This window comes from Chiloscyllium plagiosum, unplaced genomic scaffold, assembly GCF_037043375.1.
Source record: "Chiloscyllium plagiosum isolate Xiang-an unplaced genomic scaffold, Cpla_swu_hap1 HiC_scaffold_7, whole genome shotgun sequence".
Lineage (NCBI taxonomy): Eukaryota > Metazoa > Chordata > Chondrichthyes > Orectolobiformes > Hemiscylliidae > Chiloscyllium > Chiloscyllium plagiosum.
This window is the reverse complement of record NW_028270145.1, coordinates 32,319,080-32,339,307: the sequence shown is the minus strand read 5'-3', so window position 1 is coordinate 32,339,307 and position 20,228 is coordinate 32,319,080. Positions and strand designations below refer to the sequence as shown.

Sequence of the window (20,228 nt, the reverse complement as noted above, 5' to 3'; positions counted from 1 at the left end):
GAACTCCAGAAAGAGGACATTTCCAATTAACTAACCCTCTGCACCACAATCTCAGCATTTTAGATTCAATTCCAAACTCTCCCAGTTTCTCAGCATGCTCCCTTCTGTTGCCCTGTCAAGGTGAGTCTTCCGGTCTCTTTCGAAAGTGACATCATTGAGTCATCTGGGTACCCTTGAAAATGAACTTCCGACAGGTCCTACTGCAGCAACTCTTGGATCTTAAATCTCCTCAAGTTCCTTTTCTTTTTAACAGCACATCAGCTCTCCTCAGCAGCCAACTCAATCTATTTTTCTCTCTGCTCTGGACAGCAGTAGCTGCTTCCGTTTCCCTCCCTGAATTGTAGTGTGTATGTCCAGAAACATTAGCTGACCCTCTTTTGTGTCAAGGAATGAATTTTAAGACATAATAATTAAAGGTAGTAGAATTTGGCCTGAGCCTCTTTCCCCGTGATAACCAAATCAAATGGACCAGTTTTTGGATAGATTTTGTATGATCATATCATCTACCCTTCTTTGTTCCACTTTAAATTTGAGGAGATAAAATATTATCTTGCATTCATAACTGTAACCTAAAATAGCACTCCTAAATGAGACCCAGTAATGCAAGATATATAAATCACAAGGCTTGATCAAACCAAAGCATGCGCTTTGAAATTCTATTGACAGCAAGTTAATCTAAGGGCGCTCTCCATTTAAAATGTCGATTATTATTGGTACAATATGTCAGTAAGACTCAATAATCTTGATTTCTGAATACAGCAGAACTTTGAAATGGGCATTGGAAGTCATTGCTTGTGGAAGTATCTGCAGATTCTTATCTGCTCAGTCATGGGAAAATATTGATCATATTTCAGTTTTGAAATATATAGTGCCCCTTCGTTGTGCCAGTGACTTCCCATTTTCTGTGTCACAATTATCAGTTTTTGAACCCAGTGCTGATGATTTTACTTCCAGTAACGTGAGAGTCAATAGGCAAAGTATAAGAATTGCTGAGAAGAACCTGATTTTAGCAGAATGTACTGACTGAGAGGGTGGAGGAGGCAGAATTAGCAGTAACTTTAAAGAGAGAGTTAGATCCTTAGTCTTAAAAGAATAACTTACTGGGCAAAAGCAATGAAGTGGGTCTTTCCTGATCTGGCAAACACAATGGCACATGGAATGGCCTGTAACTGTGCTGCACGTTTCTATGATTAAAGGCATCTCATGGACTTGATTGCTTTCTTAAATTTGACTGTATTTAATGAGCACACACTCTCATTAACTCACCGAATTTCAAGCCATTGGCTTAGAAAATTCCATTGCACTGATTTTAGAGTAACCACATTCTTTGGGCATGTGGTGTGCCTGTTGTGAGCAGAATGGTTTACTGAGACTCGGAGTGAAGCAATAACTGGAAATAAGTTGAAGTGACATGAAGAGTTTTTAAAATCGTATTGCCTTGAATGTAGACACACTGGAAAATGACTTAAAGTAAATATCGTAGTCCTTTCCCCTTTTTAGAAGAAATCACTGTTTATAGCCTTTAAAATATGTACAGCGAGGATAGATCTTAATGCGGGGCTATAGCGATGGGGTGGGTCTGGGTGGGATGCTGTGAAGAGAGTTGGTGTGGACCTGGCAGGCCAAATGGCCTGCATCTACACTGTAGAGATTTTATAATTGCACTCTCTATTAATTTTGTGTAAATGGTACAACAACTTTAGGAAAAGAGAAGATTCACACTTAAATGTCATTCTCACAGAAGTTGCTGTCTGAGTTACAGTGTTACACCATTAGCCTAAAAAACGGTGGCATATCCTGTCAGCTTCACCACTGTTATGTACTGAATGTCATGTAGTCACTGTGCATGCTGGTTGATGTAAGCCAAACTTTGCAGAAAGTTAAGTTCTGGAACATGGGCCATAGGGTTTGGGAGCAGGAGTCAACCCTTTGGCTTCTTAAGCCACCTTCACCATTCAATAAGTTCACTGGTGTTTGATTAGATTAGATTCCCTACAGTGCGGAAACAGGCCCTTCGGCCCAACAAGTCTACACCAACCCTCCGAAGAGTAACCCACCCAGACCCATTCCTCTACTCCCTACTAATGAACCTTTCACTATGGGCAATTTAGCATTGCCAATTCACCTGAATTGCTCATCTTTGGACTGTTTGATATGTTTGTCATCTGAGCTCTACTTTCCTGTCTCTATTCCCCAACCCCACCCATCCCATAATCCTTGATTCCCTTGTTTTATCAACAATTGATCTAACTCTACCATGAATAGTTCCATGACCTAGCTTCTAGATTTTTAAGGAAAGGAATTCCACATACTTATGACTCTCATCCCATCTCTCTATCTTAAAAGGGAGACCATTTATTCTTCAGTGTTCCCCACCAGAAGAAACATCCTCTCAGTTTCTATCCTATCAAGTCCTTAAGTTTCGATAAGATTACCTCTCATTTTTCTAAACTCCATTTTGTTTAGGCTGAACTTGCTCAAGCTTTCTTCATAACAGAAGCCCTTCATTCCAGAACCTTCTTTGAACTTCCAGTTTCCTTTTTCGAATAAGGAGACCAGAACTGTGCACAGTACCTCAGATGTGGTCTTCTCAATCCTGTGCCGCTGCAGGGAAACTTCTGTACTTATACATTCCATTCCCCTTGCAAAAGATACCAACGCTCATTAGCCTTTCTAATTCTTTGTTGTATTTGCATATTAACTGTTCGTAATTCAAGGATCAGAACATCCAGGTCCCTCTGTATCACTGATTTCTCCAATCCGTCTCCAGTTAAACAGTGTACTGCTTTTCTATGCATTCTGCCAAAGTAGACACATTCACATTTTTCCACAAGGTACTGCATTGGATCAGAAAATACGAGCAAGAGTAGGACATTCGGCCCATCAGGCTTACTACACCCATTCAACAAGATCATGGCTGATCTTCTATCTCAATGACATACTTCTGCTCTCTCCCCAAGCCCTTTGATACCTTTAGCCCCTCGAAAGATCTCAGCCTTGCCAATATTCCACTGTGACTCCAGCCATCACCCAGCTCTGAAACATGGATTTCCATTAGCTGCGATTGGAGATGTGCTCTACACATGTGGTCATCTTAGGCACTGGAAAATGTCCTTGACTTCCCTTATCATATAGAAGGAGCATTCCACCAAGCTGAGCTGTCATGCCATGAATTACCATTAAACTACTTTCCTTCTATTCAATTCCCTTGTTGAAAGACAATTAAATCTACACTCTTCATACTTCAACAGTCTTAATCTAAACAGGATTGTTACTTTAAAGATTGGACAGTAGAAATACTCACTTGCTCTTAATTACCAAGGTTGTCACTTATCTCAGACTAGCACTGAGTTTCATTTGATGAATTTGTGGGTCTTTTCTGGGTCTGTAGATTGTGAAGGAGCAAAGACGGTTTTTGGTAGAGTGATATGTTGTTCTTGTCGGATGTAAAAGTTTAGAAAGAGATTACATGTTACTGGGGAGTATGTCTGCTGGAAGTGTCTTTGGTAGCGAATCCTATCAAATTGAATGGATCGGTTGGAGCAACAGTTAGAGGCAATGAGAAATTTACAAGAGCCAGTGGTGTGATGAATATCAGTTATAGGAAGGGAGAAAAGCCACAGAAACAGTCAGATAGAACACAGAACATGACAATGCAATACAGGCCCTTTGACACTCGATGTTGCGCCAACCTGTGAAACCAATCTGAAGCCAATCAATCCTACACTATTCCATTTTCATCCATATGTTTATCCAATGACCATTTAAATATCCTTAAAGTTGGTGAGTCTACTATTGTTGCAAGCAGGGTCTTTCATGCCCCTGCTACTCTATGAATAAAGAAACTACCTCTGACATCTGTCCCATATCTATCACCCCTCAATTTAAAGCTATGTCCCTTTGTGCTCGCCATCACCATCCAAAAAAAGGCTTTCACTGTCCACCCTATCTAATCCTCTGATTATCTTATATGTCTCAATTAAGTCACCTCGCAACTTTCTTCTTTCTAACGAAAGCAGCCTCAAGTCCCTCAGCCTTTCCTCATAAGACCTTCCCTCCATATCAGGCAACATTGTTGTAAATCTCATCTGAACCCTTTCCAATGCTTCCACATCCTTCTTATAATGCGGTGACCAGAACTGTACGCAACACACCAAGTGCGGCCGCACCTGAGTTTTATACAGCCGCAACATGACCTTGTGGCTCCGAAACTCAATCCCTCCACCAATAAAAGCAACCACACCATTATACCTTCTTAACAGCCCTATCAACCTGGGTGACAACTTTCAAGGATCTATGTACATGGACACCAAGATCTTTCTGCTCAACTATGCCACCAAAAATCTTACATTAGCCCAGTACTCTGTATTCCTGTTACTCCTTCCAAAGTGAATCGCCTCGCACTTTTCCACATTAAACTCCATTTGCCACCTCTCAGCCCAGCTCTGCAGCTTATCTCTGCCCTTATGTAACCTGCAACATTTTCAGCACTATCCACAATTCCACTGACCTGAGTGTCATCTGCAAATTTACTTACCCATCCTTCTACACCCTCATCTGGGTCATTTATAAAAATGGCAAACAGCAGTGGCCCCAAAACAGATGCTGGTGGTACACCACTTGTAACTGAACTCCAGGATGAACACTTCTCATTCCAGTTGTCTGTAAGAATAACAAGGTAGCTATGGTAGGGGATTTTAACTTTCCCAACATAGACTGGGACTGCCACAGTGTTAAGGGTTTAGATGGAGAAGAATCTGTTAAGTGTGTACAAGAAAATTTTCTGATTCAATATGTGAATGTACTTATTAGTGTAGGTGCAAAACTTGACCTACTCTTGGGAAATAAGGCAGGGCAGGTGACTGAGGTGTCAGTGGAGATGCACTTTGGGGCCATAATTCTATTAGATTTAAAATAGTGATGGAAAAGGACAGACTAGATCGAAAAGTTGAAGCTCTAAATTGGAGGAAGGCCAATTTTGATGGTATTAGGCAAGAACTTTCAAAAGTTGATTGGGTGGCAGATGTTCGCAGGTCTAGAAAATGGAAAGCCTTCAGAAATGAGACAACAAGACTCCAGAGACAGTATGTTCCTGTCAGGGTGAAAGGGAAAGTTGGTAGGTGTAAGGAATGCAGGATGAGTACAGAAATTAGGTTTTGGTTAAGAAAAGAGGGAAGCATATGTCAGGTATAGACAGAATAGATCAAGTGAATCCTTAGAAGAGTATAAAGGCAGTAGGAATATGGTTAAGAGGGAGATCAGGAGGGCAAAAAGGGGATATGAGATAGCTTTGGCAAATAGGATTAAGGAGAATCCAAAGGTATTTTATAAATACATTAAGGACAAAAGGGTAACTAGAGAGAGAATAGGGCCCCTCACAGATCAGCAAGGTGGCCTCTGTATGAAGCAGCAGGAGATGGGGGAGATACTAAATGAGTATTTTGATTTGTATTTACTGTGGAAAAGGACATGGAAGATATTGAATGTGGGGAAATAGATGGTGACATTTTGGAAAATGTCCATATTACAGAGGAGGAAGTGCTAGATGTCTTGAATGCATAAACGTGGATAAATCCCCAGGACCTGATCTCTGGGAACCTAGAGAAGTGATTGCTGGGCCCCTTGCTGTGATATTTGTATCCTCGATAGTTACAGGTGAGGTGCCGGAAGACTGGAGGTTGGCTAATGTGGTGCCACTATCTGAGAAAGGTGGTAAGGAAAAGCCAGTGAACTATAGACCAATGAGCCTGACGTCAGTGGTAGGCAAGTTGTTGGAGGGAATCCTGAGGGACAGGATGTACATGTATTTGGAAAGGCAAGGACTGATTAGGGATAGTCAACATGGCTATGTGCATGTGAAATCATGTCTCGCGAAATTGATTGAGTCTTTTGAAGAAGTAACAAAGAGGATTGAAGAGGGCAGAGTGGTGGACGTGATCTATATGGACTTCAGTAAGGCATTTGACAAGGTTCCACATAGTAGACTGGTTAGCAAGGTTAGATCTCACGGAATACAGGGAGATCTAGCCATTTGGATACAGAACTGGCTTGAAGGTAGAAGACAGAGGGTGATGGTGGAGGGTTGTTCTTCAGTCTGGAGGCCTATGACCAGTGGAGCGCCACAAAGATCGATGCAGGGTCCACTACCTTTTGTCATTTACATAAATGATTTGGATGTAAACATAGGAGGTATAGGAATTAAGTTTGCAGATGATACCAAAATTGGAGGTGTAATGGACAGCGAAGAAGGTTACCTCAGATTACAATGGAATCTTGATCAAAGATTTACAAGGGTGTTGCCAGGGTTGGAGGATCTGAGCTACAGGGAGAGGCTGAACAGGCTGGGGCTGTTTTCCCTGGAGTATCGGAGGCTGAGGGGTGACCGTATAGAGGTTTACAAAATTATGAGGGGCATGGATAGGATAAATAGACAAAAGTCTTTTCCCTGGGGTCGGGGAGTCCAGAACTGGAGGGCATAGGTTTAGGGTGAGAGGGGAAAGGTATAAAAGAGACCTAAGGGGCAACGTTTTCATGCAGAAGGTGGTGCGTGTATGGAATGAGCTGCCAGAGGAAGTGGTGGAGGCTGGTACAATTACAACATTTAAAAGGCATCTGGTTGTGTTTCTGAATAGAAAGGGTTTAGAGGGATATAGGTCAAGTGCTGACAAATGGGACGAGATTAGATTAGATTGGGATACCTGGTCGGCATGGACGAGTTGGACCAAAGGGTCTGTTTCCGTGCAGTACATCTCTGTGACTCTATGACTTTTTTTGTGCCCTCAGTATCAGAAAATCTAGGCCTTTCGGTCTACGACTCACTCCAGTTTTGTACACACAGTTTCTTGGTACCACACTCAGTCAAATGCAGCTTTGATGTTAAGGGCAGTCAGTCACACCTCCTCTCTGAAGTTCATATCTTTTGTTCATGTTTAAATGAAAGCTGTAATGAGAGTTTAGTTGGCCTGATGGAACCGAAACTGAGCATGAGTGAGCAGGTTATTGTGAAGCAAGTGTTGCTTATTAGCACCGTTGATGACCTCTTTTATCACTTCACTAATGATCATGGAGTAGACTGAAGGGGCGGTAATTGGCCGCATTGGATTTGTCTTTCTGTTTGCTTAGAGGATATCGCTGGGCACATTTCCACATTGCTGGGTAAATGCCAGTGTTGTAGCTGGATAGCTCTACTAATTTGTAAAGCCAGTATCTTATTCGAAAAGGAGAAATGAGAGACATGATGTATATTTTGATTTTGAATTTCTTGTCATGTGTACTGGAGTACAGGAATACATGGGAAAGTGTACAAAGTTGTCATTTCTCTAGTGCCAACTTCATATAACATGATAGAGTGAGAATGGGAGAGAATGAAGGCAAAAGTTTCAGAAAAATGCAGTGTAACAAATTATCTGAAATCATCCATCATATAGTTATGTTTTTGTATCGATATTCTCTAGATGTAATTCATAATTTTATGACCTACACAGTCCATATTGCTGGACTTTAACTTCAAGTAAATAATTTAAGTATCTTGCAATGACGCATTACTGGAAAATAGTTAACGGCAGGATGCACTACTTCACAATTCATTTAATGATCTATCAGAATTTGTGTCATTAAAGAATAAATACAATAGCTGGCCAGAGATATTAGCTTGCAGCTTGCTTGGAAAGATCTGACTGCTGGCTTTGGTACTTGAGTTGTCAGTCTTCCATAGCCATGTTAGGTGACTAACTTTCCCATCACAAGTAGGATTATTTATTCACATTTTCAACTGTGAAAGGTAACAGGTGAGCAATGGATATATGTTTCCAATCACAAAATGCTAATGTAATCAATAGGTTCAGGTGAAATTATAAAGCAATAGGTCAATTTGGACATATCTGAGCCTCAGGACTAGATTAAAATCCAATCCTGCAGATGCTGAAAACTGGAGGTACTGGCGAAACTCAGGGGGTCTGGCACCATCCGCGGAGAGAGAAACAGGGTTAATGTCTTGAGTCTCGTCCAACCAAGGGGTAGTCTGCCTGCTTTGCTATTCAACATGATTGTGGCTGATCCTCTTACCTCAACACCATACTCCCACTAGGTGAAAGTGAGTACTGCAGATGCTGGAGGAGGCTGCAGTGAGAGAGAGAGAGAGACTCACTGAGATCCTTGTAGAGAGAGGAGGAGAACTTCTTCAAGGTAGTTATGGGGTTGCAGTGAGAGAGAGGGACTCACTGAGATCCTTCCTGATGAAGGGCTTTTGCCCGAAATATCGATTTTCCTGCTTCTCCCTGCTGTGCTTTTCCAGCACCACTCTAACCTTGACCATATTCCCACTGTCTCCACTTTGATGCTGTGGTTCTGTTCGCCGAGAACATCTCTGAAATGACAGCCAGACTACTGCGACCACTAGGACTTATAACAGCACACAAACCAACAGCCACTCTCAGACAACAACTCACCAGAACGAAGGACCCGATACCCAGCATGAGCAAAACTAATGTAGTGTACAAAATCCCATGCAAGGACTGCACAAAACACTATATAGGACAAACAGGAAGACAGCTAACGATCCGCATCCATGAGCATCAACTAGCCACGAAACAACACGACCAGCTATCCTTAGTAGCCACACACGCAGACGACAAGCAACATGAATTTGACTGGGACAACACTACCATTATAGGGCAAGCGAAACAAAGATCAGCCAGGGAATTCCTAGAAGCATGGCACTCATCCACAAACTCCATCAACAAACACATAGACCTGGACCCAATATACCGGCCACTACAGCGGACAGCTGAAACTGACAACCGGAAGCGGCAGGGACAGGCCACTATAAATGCCGGAGGAAACACCACAGAAGTGCTTCACAGGAGGATCCCAAGCACTGAGGATTTCACCTAGACAGGGGATGAAACGTTTGCAACAAAAACTTCCAGCTCGGCGAACAGAACCACAGCAACAAGCACCCGAGCTACAAATCTTCTCACAAACTTTGATCTCCACTTTGATGCCTTTCGTCTCTGGAATCCATTTATGAGTTTCCGCTGGAATGCAGCTGTGCTACTCGCTTCAGCTGTCCCCAGAGACAGCAACTTCCACCTTCCATTCTCTATCTGATAAATTCAACAAGACATTTTTTTTATTTGTGACTATATTTTATTTATGGCTCATATTCTTGAAAATCGCCCATATTTCCCTTTGTAATATAATGTCATTTTCAAACTGGGTGACTTGTAGCTTCAGCCTTATTATTTCTGTAATGGGGACTCATTAAATTAATGGAAGGCCCTGCATATTTGAGTTATTAGAAATGAAACATGCAGTCAAACCATGTGACAGAGATTTTGTGGCTGTTCAAATCAAGTTTGTTAACTCTACAAAATCAACTGGAGGATTTTTCATTTGCTTGCAAAATATTTGACCTCTCTGCTCCTCAGATACACAACAATGATATATGTAACACTTGTATCTGTGTTATAGTTGAAGCCCTTTAATTTTTAAAGACTTTTCTTTCATTGAAATCTGTGGGTGGTGACAACACAGCTACTAAATAGGCTAAGAGACAAGAGTACCGAAGAGAGGTTGTTTTTCAGATTAGATGAAAGCAAGCAGCAATATCCTCCAGAAATCAGTATGAGAACCAGTGCTCAGTTTGTACATGTCAAAAAAACATAATGCCAGGGAGAGAGGAGGAGAAATTTTCTTTCCACCCAATGAGTTAATGTGGTCTGCAACACAGTTCCTGGAAGGGTGATTGGAACAGACTTATTAATAATGTCCCAAAAAACATTTGGATATCGACTTGAAAAGAAACATTTGCATGCCCACAGAGACAGAATGGGGATGATGAGACTAGTCAGATTGATCTTTGGAACAGCCTCAATCATCACAATGGACTGGATGGCCTCTTATTTGCTTTCATGAGGTACTGTAGGCCGTCAACAACAGCACTATACTCAACCCCAACCTGTAAGCTCATGGTCTGGCATATCTCATGGATCAAGCCAGGCATATCAAGGACTGGAGTGTCAACCTGATGACGTTTCTATGCAGGACTACTTATAAGCCAAATGGCTGAAGCAGCGAGTGATGGATAGGGCTAAGCAAATCCACAACCAGTGGATCAAATCTAGCTCTGCAGTCTTTCTACATCCAGTCGTGGATGGTAGTGGACAATTAAGTAACAGACAGGAAGAGGAATCTCCACATAAATCCCATCCTTAATAAAGGGGGAGCCCAGCACATCAGTGCAAAAGATAAGGCTGAAATATTTGCAATAATCTCCAGACAGAAATGGATGATCCATCTCAACCTCCTCCAGTGGTCCCCAGCATCACAGATGCAAGTCTTCAGCCAATTTCATTCACATCATGTGATATCAAGAAATGGCTGAAGATAATGGATGTTGCAAAAGCAATGGGTCCTGGACCAATAGTACTGAAAGTTTGTGCTCCTAAACTAGCTATGCCTTGAGCTAAGCTGTTTCAGTACAGATGTAACACTGATATTCACCTGTTAATATGGAAAAGTGCCAAGATGTGTCCTGTCTACAAAATTAAAACTGGGCAATTACTACGCTATCAGTCTACTCTCAATCATCATAAAAGTGATGAAGGGGTCATCAACAATGCTGTCAAGCAGCACTTCCTGAGCAATAACCTGCGTTACTGACACTCTGTTTGAGCTCTGCCAGGATCACTCAGCTCCTGGTCTCATTACATCTTTGGTTCGAATATATCAGTAGAGCTGAATTCCAAACATCAAATGAGAGTGATCGACTTTGACATCATTTGATCAAGTGTGGCATTAAGGAGCCCGAGCAAAACTCGAGTCAGTGCGAATCAGGGGGAATTCTAATGCTGGTTTGAGTCATACTCAGCATGAAGGAAGGCTTTTGTAGTTCTTCAAGGTCAAATATCAGTGTCAGGAAACTCTACAGGAGTTCCTCATGGGAGTGCTCTCGGCCTTGCCATTTTTATCTATTTCTTCAAGACTTTAGGGATAGTTTGCTTGAGTTTTTTGAGGACATAAGTAAAAAGATCAATGAGGGCAGAGCAGTAGATGTTGTCTACATGAACTTTAGTAAAGCCCCTAAACAAGGTTCCACGTGGTAGACTGGGTAGCATAGTTGGATCACATGGGATTCAGGGAGAGCTTTTCAATTGGGATGCAAAATTGGCCTGACAGTAGGAGATAGAAGTGGTGGTGGAGGATTGTTTTTCAGACTGGAGGCCTCTGATCAGCAGTATTGCGCAGGGATTGGTGCTGGGTCCACTGTCGTTTATCATTGATGAGAATTTAGGAGGCATAATTGGTAGGTTTGTGGGTGACACCAACATTGGTGGTATAGCCAACAATGAAGGAGGTTATCTAAGATCACAAAGAGATCTTGATCAAGTCGGCCATGGGTTGAGGATTAGCAGATGGACTTTAATTTGGATAAATTCAAGGTGTTGCATTTTGATAAAGCAGACAAGGGTAGGACATATACAATTAATGATAAGGCACTGGAGAGTTTTGTCAAACTGACAGACCTTGGGTTTCAGAGTTATAGTTCTTTTAAAAGTTACATCACAGATAGGCAAGCGCTTAAGAACTCATTTAGCATGCTTGCCTTCATTGCTCAGACCATTTAGTATAGGAGGTGGAATGTTATGTTGAGGTTGTAGAGGATGTTGGTGAGGCCACTTTTGGAATACTATGTGCAGTTCTGGCCACTCTGCTATAGAAAGGATATTATTAAATTGGAGAGGATTCAGAAAAGATTTACCAAGGTGTTGAGTTATAAGGAGAGACTGGATAGACTGGGACCTCTTTCACTGGAGCATAGGAGGTTGAGGGTTGACTTTATAGAGGTTTGTAAATTCATAAGGGGCAGAGATCAGGTGAATACTTTTCCCTAGGGTGTGGAAATTCAAAACTACGAGACATATTTTTAAGGTGAGTGGAGAAAGATTTAAAAGGCATCTCAAGGGTAACTTTTTCACATATATGATTCGTATGTGGAACGAATTGCCAAAAGAAATCTTAGATGCAGGTACAATTGCAACATTTGAAAGACATTTGGGCAGGTGCATGAATAGGAAAGATTTAGAGAGATATAGGCCAAACTCAGGTAAGTGGGACTAGTTTAGTTTGGGAAACTTGGTCAGCTTGAACAAGTTGGACCGAAGGGTTTGTTTCCATGCTATATGACTCCATGCTATATCATCCAGACAGAAATGGAATGATCACTAATGATTATACAAGTTAGTGCAGATATACTGAAGCTGTCCATGTCCATTTATGGAAAGGCCTGGACAACATGTTGCCTCAGATGGAACACTTTAGCTATGAGGAGAGACTGAATCAGCTTTGGAGCAAAGAAGGTTGGTTGGGGGATGGGGGACTTGATTGAGGTGTTTAAGATTATGAGAAGCATGGACAGGGCGGATAGAAAGCAACTATTCTACTTAGTTGAAGGTCCATAACAAAAGGGCACAGTTTTAATGTGGATAGTAGGGGGTTTAGAGAGGATTTGAAGAAAAATGTCTGCCTGCAGTGTGGTAAGGGCCTGCAATACGCTGCTTGGGAGGATAGTTGAGGTGGGTAGCCTTTAAATAATATTTGGATGAGCACTTGAAATTTCAAAACATTCGAGGCTATGGGCCTAGTGCTGGAAGGTGAAGCTAATGTGGATTTAGTGTAATTTTGGGGGTAGAGACTTAACGGGCTTAAGAACCCCTTCTGTACTATATGATTCTATGAACATCCTAGCTTGGGCAAATATGTTGTACCAGAAATACCAAGTAATTATCATCTCAACCATCTCTCCATGATGATCAATGCTGTTACCTTTGCTCAATCCCCCACGATCAACAAAGTGGAGTTACCATTGATCCCAGAAACTGAACTGGATTTGTCCGGTGGCTCAGAACTCTGTGACTCACCTCCTGACTCCAATGAATCTGTCTGCTGTTTACAAGTCATGAATGTGATAGAATGTTTCCTACTCTCCTGGATGGGTGCAGCTCCAACAACACTCAAGAAGCTCAACACCATCCAGGACAAAGCACCCAGCTTGATTATCACCACGTCCACCATGTTCAACATGCACTTTCTTCATTAATGTCACACACTGCTCTGATGGTATGTCATTTGCAAGATGCACTGAAGTAACTCACCACTGCTCTTTTGTTGGCACTTCTGAACCTACCTTGAAGGACAAGAGAATAGATGCAAGGGCATACTACCATCTGCACAGTCCCCTACAAGTCACACACCAACCTGACTTGTATCTATATCACCATTCATTCATTATCACTGGGTCAAAATGCTGGAACTGTTTTCCTAACAGCACTGTGTGTGTATCTAGCCCTCCATAGACTGCAGCTCACCATTCATTCTCAAAGACAGTTTGGGATGAGCAGTAAATGCTGATCTAGTCTGCAACACCCACATACTATGAATGATGAATTTAAATAATTCATAACTATTTTAGCAACACTTGGATCAATGTCTATACATGAAATGTGCCTGTGAACAAAACTCCAAGTTGTGATATTCAGATGTATCTGCTTATATGACTAAATTCAGAATAAAGAATAAACTAATGAGGGATTAAAACAAAAGTCTTTCAATTTAATAGACCATCAAATCACTATTTAATTATATATGCTAAAATAAATTTTGAATGGCTGTTCTGTGCAAAATTAAACAGTTAGAGGGTTAAAGACCAATTTATAAAGTAAAACCATATCTGTATTTTGATTTCATTACCCATATTAAGATATTTATGACTTTACTGAAACATCTTGAATATAAAAGTGCTTCAAGCAGGAGAAAGCATTTGCTGAATCTGGAGATAAGCACAATGGATATCTATAAAGAGGCAGGCTGTGATATTTTATATACCCTAAGCATCAGCCTGGCATTTATGCAGATGTGACTTATTAGTTTTTATCTCCAGTTTTCGGTTTTCACACTTCAGATTTGCAGTTTTTAATTTAGCGATGTAGTGATTGCCCCTGTTACTAACACTCGGTGCCCCGGTGCATCTGCTTACTTTTTTGTTTAGGTCCCAACTGTTTTGCAGGTTCTACAATAATCCCAGCAGGGAAGGAAGTGAAAGTAGATGACTGCACCATATGCTACTGCTCACAGAATGGGGACTGGTGGAAGACAGAGCGACAGGCTACCTGTGTCAAACGCGAATGTGAACGCCTGTGACCTGGATGATGCAGCAAACTGTTCCACCGATAACTAACTGCCAGCAAAGCAGCACCTTTGTGTGCTGTATAGCCAAAAAAAAAATTGCCTAGCTCTACCCATTGCAATAGTCACCAGAAGATTTAGATTCCTGGTGCAAACACTGTTTGGTGAAACACTATTTTTTTACATTGTCAATCATCTCAATCTACCTGTGAGTGCCATTTCTTGTCGAAGATTAAATTGACTTTTTGACTGCTGATTACAGAGACGTTTTCACTTTGCAATTTTTACGTCTGTTGCTGTTGCTTCTTGTCTCATCTGAAGGATTTCTCCTTGTTCTTGACTCCACTGCCCATTTGCACTTAACCATTAGAGGCTGTTTGCAGGCAAACTGTGATACATTTAGAAATTTTGGATTTAGTTTAGCTGTGATTTTCTCTGCATTTTGCTGTCTGCTTCATCTTCATTTGACAATTAACTGAGGGAAGTTGTCACAGGAAAAGACTGTTCATTTTATAGTCTTATACACTGATGTTGTGCCTGAAAATGTAAATGAGAATATTCCAATGAAAATAATTTACAATGTGGAATTATAGCGCAACTGTACTTAGTGTGGTAAATAAGCATATATTATAAAATATATTATTTTGTTAAATATAAATTGTGACATTCTGCAGAATGCGTTTTAGTTGTCCTTTTTTATATGAAATGGCGCAAAGTGGAAGACACAGATTGTTTACTGCTACAGCTGCTGATGTTGCACTATTGGATAATTAGTGGAGAGGAATACAGCCAGACCTAAATTTGACCCAGATACATGATCAATGATGTGAAAGTGTAAATTGTGGCTCAGTGGCTAGCATTCTCCCTTTGAGTTGAAAAGCCATGGGCTGTGCAATAACTACACGTAGGCCGATATCCTGTCACTAAGTCACCATTTATTTACACGTTTAGTGTCCTTGACACTGATCCAGCTCCTTCAGAGCCAGCTCTCAGGGTGAACTGGATTTCTGGGAAAAACGTCTCAGGACTATGTCTAAGAACTCTAAGTGCTTCTTTCATGTTATCAGCATGTCATCTGGATAAATGGCGACCTGGGGTATACCTTGTAAAATGTTCTCCATTGTCAGCTGAACAATCGCACAGACTAATGATACCCCAAGTGGCAGTCTCTTATGTATTGATACAAACTCTTAAGAATGTTTATTGTAGCATGCTTCTGAGAATCCTCGTCTATCTGCAGTTGCAAGTAAGCGCAATTTATGTCCAACTTTGTGAAGGACAGCGCCCTGGTAGCTTTGTGTGTAAGTCCTCAATGCAAGGGACTGGGTATTTAACCAGCTGCAAAGAGCGGTCTACAGTTTGTTTAAAATTCCCACAAAGGTGAATCAACCAAAGGCTTCACAATTGGTACGACTTATGCTGCCCATTCCACAAACTGGACAGGGTTTGATGATTCCCTTCGCATTCCAGCCCTCTGATTTCTGCCTTTACTTTTTTCTGTAAGGCAAATGGCACTGGGCAGGCCTAGCAGAATCATGGAATTGCTTCCTGGTCAACATGCAAGGAGGCCTTGGCTCTTTTGATAGTCCTGAGACATTCCTGAAAAAGTTCTGGGTATTTAATTAGGACTTCACTCAGGCAGCCATTTTCAAATCAAAGAATGTTGAGTCAATCTAAGTGAATCTTTCTCAACCAATTTCGCCCCCTCAAGCTTGGGCCTGAGCATTTTACTACAATCGGTGGTAACTGAGCCAGCTGCTTCTCATAAGACAGCAGAAATTGTACCCTTAATCTGTAAAGGTTCCCAGGCATAGGTTCTCGGTCTAGCCAAAGTCTTGCACAATTTATGGGTTGGATTCTGAACCAAATTTTGTTAAAGTCTGGTTCTGCAATCACTGTAACAACCATGCTGGCATCAGCCTCCCTTAGATACGGGTGACCATTTAGCCAGACATTTATTTTGATTGGTTTTGATCCAGAAGTTGCTAAGCAATTTAACTGTTCCAAACCCAGATGTATGAGGGCTTTCCAGAGTGTGCACTCTCCTTGATACCGGCCAATGAGTTTTCTTACACAAGTTCAGTCTATTGGGACTATTTAGTTGTCTCAAGTCCACATACATTGCAATTGCATTGGCTTGTCAGCCTGGATCCTGAAGAAAATTTTAATCGTTTGTCCAAGGCATGGCTTTGTTTTAAGGATTTGTTGTGGGCTGACCTCGAGTCCCGCTGTTCAGGATATGAGCTGCAACTCGTATTATCCATTTACCGCATTTTCCAATGATAAAGCCAGTTGTAGTGCCTGTTTGAAGTCCATTCGGGCTTCAGGCAAGTAGCGCTTCTGCATGGTTACATCATTAATCCCATCCTTGTCACCACTGAAATAACTCCACAGAGGCTGATATTGTGTCACCAAGTCACCCCTTATTTACACATTGAGAGTGCTTGACGCTGACCCAGCTTCCTCAGAGCCAGCTCTCAGAGTGACCAGGATATCTGACGCTCCTGTTTAAATATGTCAGTCAGGTCTCCTTGATTGGACCAGATTAACAGCCCCAATCAGGGAACTCATATTCTATGAGGTCCACCTGGCTGACCTCAATACAATCACTACAGTTTCAAGACACCCTCTGGCACACACTGTTGACTAACAGTTCACTGAGGGAGTCTTGCTTTGATGAAAGTATTATCCTTCAATTTAAACAACGGGGGATGGAGTTTGTGAGGTAGGTGACTACATTAAAGTCAGGAACGGCAACATCAGGTAGGGAGTGAATGGTGCTGTTAATTAGACATTGTCAGTTCTGAGCTAAAGACCACCAGAGACTTTTGGTCCCATGATAATGTTTCTCCCTGCATTATCAAAACTGCTTGGTGAAACTGGTCATTTAATTCTTTTTTTCAAAGAGTGTGGTGTTGGAAAAGCACAGCCAATCAGGCAGCATCCGAGGAGCGGGAGAATCTATACTTCAGGCATAAGCCCTTCATCAGGAATTTAACTCTTTTTGTATGGGACTTTATTGTATACAAAATTGCTCCTTCATAACAAATGTAATTAATTTCATAAGGTTCATGTTATGAGGTATGATTAAATACAAGTCTCTTTTTTTGTAGTTTGCAGTGCAATGTTTCAAACTTAGACTTGTTATTGAGTGTAATCTCCTTCACAGTTTATTTTTATGCAATGTGTCAGATCATGCTTAGACATGTACAGTTTTAATCTATCGTGTAGCTTAGATTTTATTTTGACTTCCTCTGAAAGAAAATACTAATCCATGTTTCAGAAGATGTCAAGGGTCTTCACTGCACTGGAACAGTTACCCCACCACAGGATGAAGATTCACCCCAAGGTTTAAGAGTCAGGCCAGGTGACCATACAAAACCCTAAGAAGTTGCCCATTTCCAAGGAGTGCTGGGTGGAAAACCAACCTGAGGACTCTGGCACTGTGTTCAAAATTTCAAAAGAAAGATTGAAACAGAAAACATCCATCATGCTCTTGCCCCTTCATTCTCTATTCCCCAACTATGTTTTGTACCCATGCCCACAGCCCTTCATACCACCTAAGCCATCCAATGCCCATCTATCTATCTCCCATGGCCCCTAATGTCAACTTCCACTCCCCACCCCCCCATCATCTTTATCCCTCATTACATACTACGCTAACTCATTGAGCATCCTGGGTGCAACTCCAACATGCAGCCCACTTGATCGGCACCCATCCGTTAATGACATATACTGGCAGCAATGTGCAGCATTTATAAGATGCTTTTCAACAACTTACCAAGACTCCTTTGATAGTACTATCCAAGCCCATAAATACTACAGCCTCGAAGGACAATGACGGCAAATTGTGAACAAGACCTGCAAGTTCTCTTCAATGCGTCTCTCAGTGCAGAGGAGACTGTATATGGAAATTTGAGTAATGTGGGTCTTGGGTACTTGTGGATTTTTAAAAAATTTCATTCTTGGGATATAGCCATTGTTAGCAATTATTGCCCATCACTAACTGTCCTTCAGAAGATGGTGATTAACCTCTTTCTTGAACCGTTGCAGTCCATGAACTGCAGGGACCCCCACAATGCTGCAGTAATTCCAAGATTTCGATCTAGTGACAGTGAAGGAATGGTAATATACTTCAAAGTCAGGACAGTTTGTGGTTTGGAGGGAAATGTGCAGGAGGTGTTCCCAGTATCTGCTGCCCTTGTTCTTCTAGATGGTGAAGGATGTGGGTTTGGATGCTGGTGTCAAAGGAGCTGAGGTGAATTACTGCAGTGCATGCTATATATAGGACACACTGCTGCTACTGAGAGTCAGTGGTGGAGGAGTTGGATATTTATGGATGCGGTGCCAATCAAATGGGCTGCTTTATGCTGGATGGTGTCAAGCTTCTTGAGTGTTGTTGAAGCTGCACTCATCCAGGCAAGTGGAGAGTATTCCATCACCCTCCTGACTTGTGCCTTGTAGATGGTGGACAGGCTTTGAGGAGTCAACTAATGAGATACCACAGAATTCTGAGACCCTGACCTACTCTCATGGTCATAGTCTGTAAGGCCTATCCAGCTTAGTTTCTGGTCAATGGTAACACTCACATTTTGAGACTTCTAGATGTATCATGTCAGGTCAAAATTTGTTGACAATTCTTCAGCAGCAGTGATGGCATTGCGGCCCAATGTGGGAAGAGCAAGCAGTGAGCAAAGTTCCCCGGTATCTACGGCGACGGCATCGAGAACAGGTCGCTGAGGTCTTCCAGAGCGTGAGATAAGCAGAGGACTCATCAAACACTGTTGAATGTTTAATTTAATTCTATTATTGTCGAGTTTTAATCACAAAAGACTTTAATGTTAACTATTACCTTATTTCCTTATTTTTCTACTTGTTCTGTGAAGGTAATGCTGACTTTTTAAATTCTGTTTCTCTTAATACTTTGTATCTAAATTTTTTGTACCCTAGGTACCTTTGTACCTAAGATTGCGCTGTGTGTGGTGACAGTGCACATGTTTCACTGTACTCCTGTACTTCTGTACTTGAGTACATGTGACAATAAAATCTAAATTTAAATCTTGACAAGTTGAACAATTTACGCACCATTTACACACAGTTGTTTTCACATTTAACGATCCCAAAGATCACCTCATAACACCCTCCCTCCAAAGGATACCTAGCCCCCCAAAGGATACTAGATACTCACCTCCCCCCACAAAAAAAAGATCACAGCCAGCCATCCTAATGGCGTCCTGAAACTATATCCTTAAGTGTATCCCAACTTTCCAAAGAGGAACCAAGACTATCCAGAGCAAACACACTGAAGTCAGACAAGCCCTGACTTGGGCTAATCTCTGTGCTCCAGATTCCACAATGCAGGAATTCCCAAGATCCACTTCAATCGAGGCAGTTGATTATTTGTCTGTCCGACAACCTCCAGGAACCACACACGAGTGAATCCCAGAACACTCCAAATCTGATTGTCACCAAAATGAGAGGTTAGGTTCCTGTGCTTCCTGGAAGACTTTGGCATTTTAGCTCCAGTGGTAATGCTCCCCATCCTGGAAAAAAAATCAGAGCTTTACTCATTGGTTACCCTAGCTTTATGTTAGGAGATGGGAAAATTCTAACCTAACTCATCCACTGGATGACAGGTAGAAACAGGTAGCCCAGTTCTATTCTCCATTGAGTCTCATCAGTAGATGTTGAGATTGGTGTCTTGGAAGACTTTAAGGAATGTTTTTAAGGCAGGAGATCGACAGAGTGGTTTAAGAGTTCCTTGACATGGAGACACAGCAACCAATGGTAGAAGAAAGTTGTGAACACTGAAGAGACTAGACTTAAAAGAGTATAAAACTCTCACAGGGTTGTTGGAATAGAGGGACAAAACCATGAAGGAAGTGGCAAGTGCAGTGGGACCATTCATACAGATGCTGTGGTGGATCACAGTTTAGAAGGCAGTGGGATGAATGGGATTCAATGCAACTTAGGAGACTGGGCAAGGGTGTAAATAACCAAGAAACCTTTCTGTAGTTGTCTATTTTAACATATCATAACTAACA

The 20,228-nt window shown here is 41.6% G+C and overlaps 1 protein-coding gene across 1 annotated transcript in view; it reads left to right on the top strand.

Moving 5' to 3' along the window:
* vwc2l (von Willebrand factor C domain containing 2 like) overlaps positions 1–14,860 on the top strand; it is a 33,582-nt gene extending 18,722 nt beyond the window's left edge. Inside the window, exon 4 of the mRNA XM_043693344.2 lies at positions 14,048–14,860. Coding sequence (XP_043549279.1) covers positions 14,048–14,199 — 152 coding nt within the window. The 3' untranslated portion in view covers positions 14,200–14,860. The remainder of the gene's footprint in view (positions 1–14,047) is intronic.
* The last annotated feature ends 5,368 nt before the right edge of the window (positions 14,861–20,228 follow it).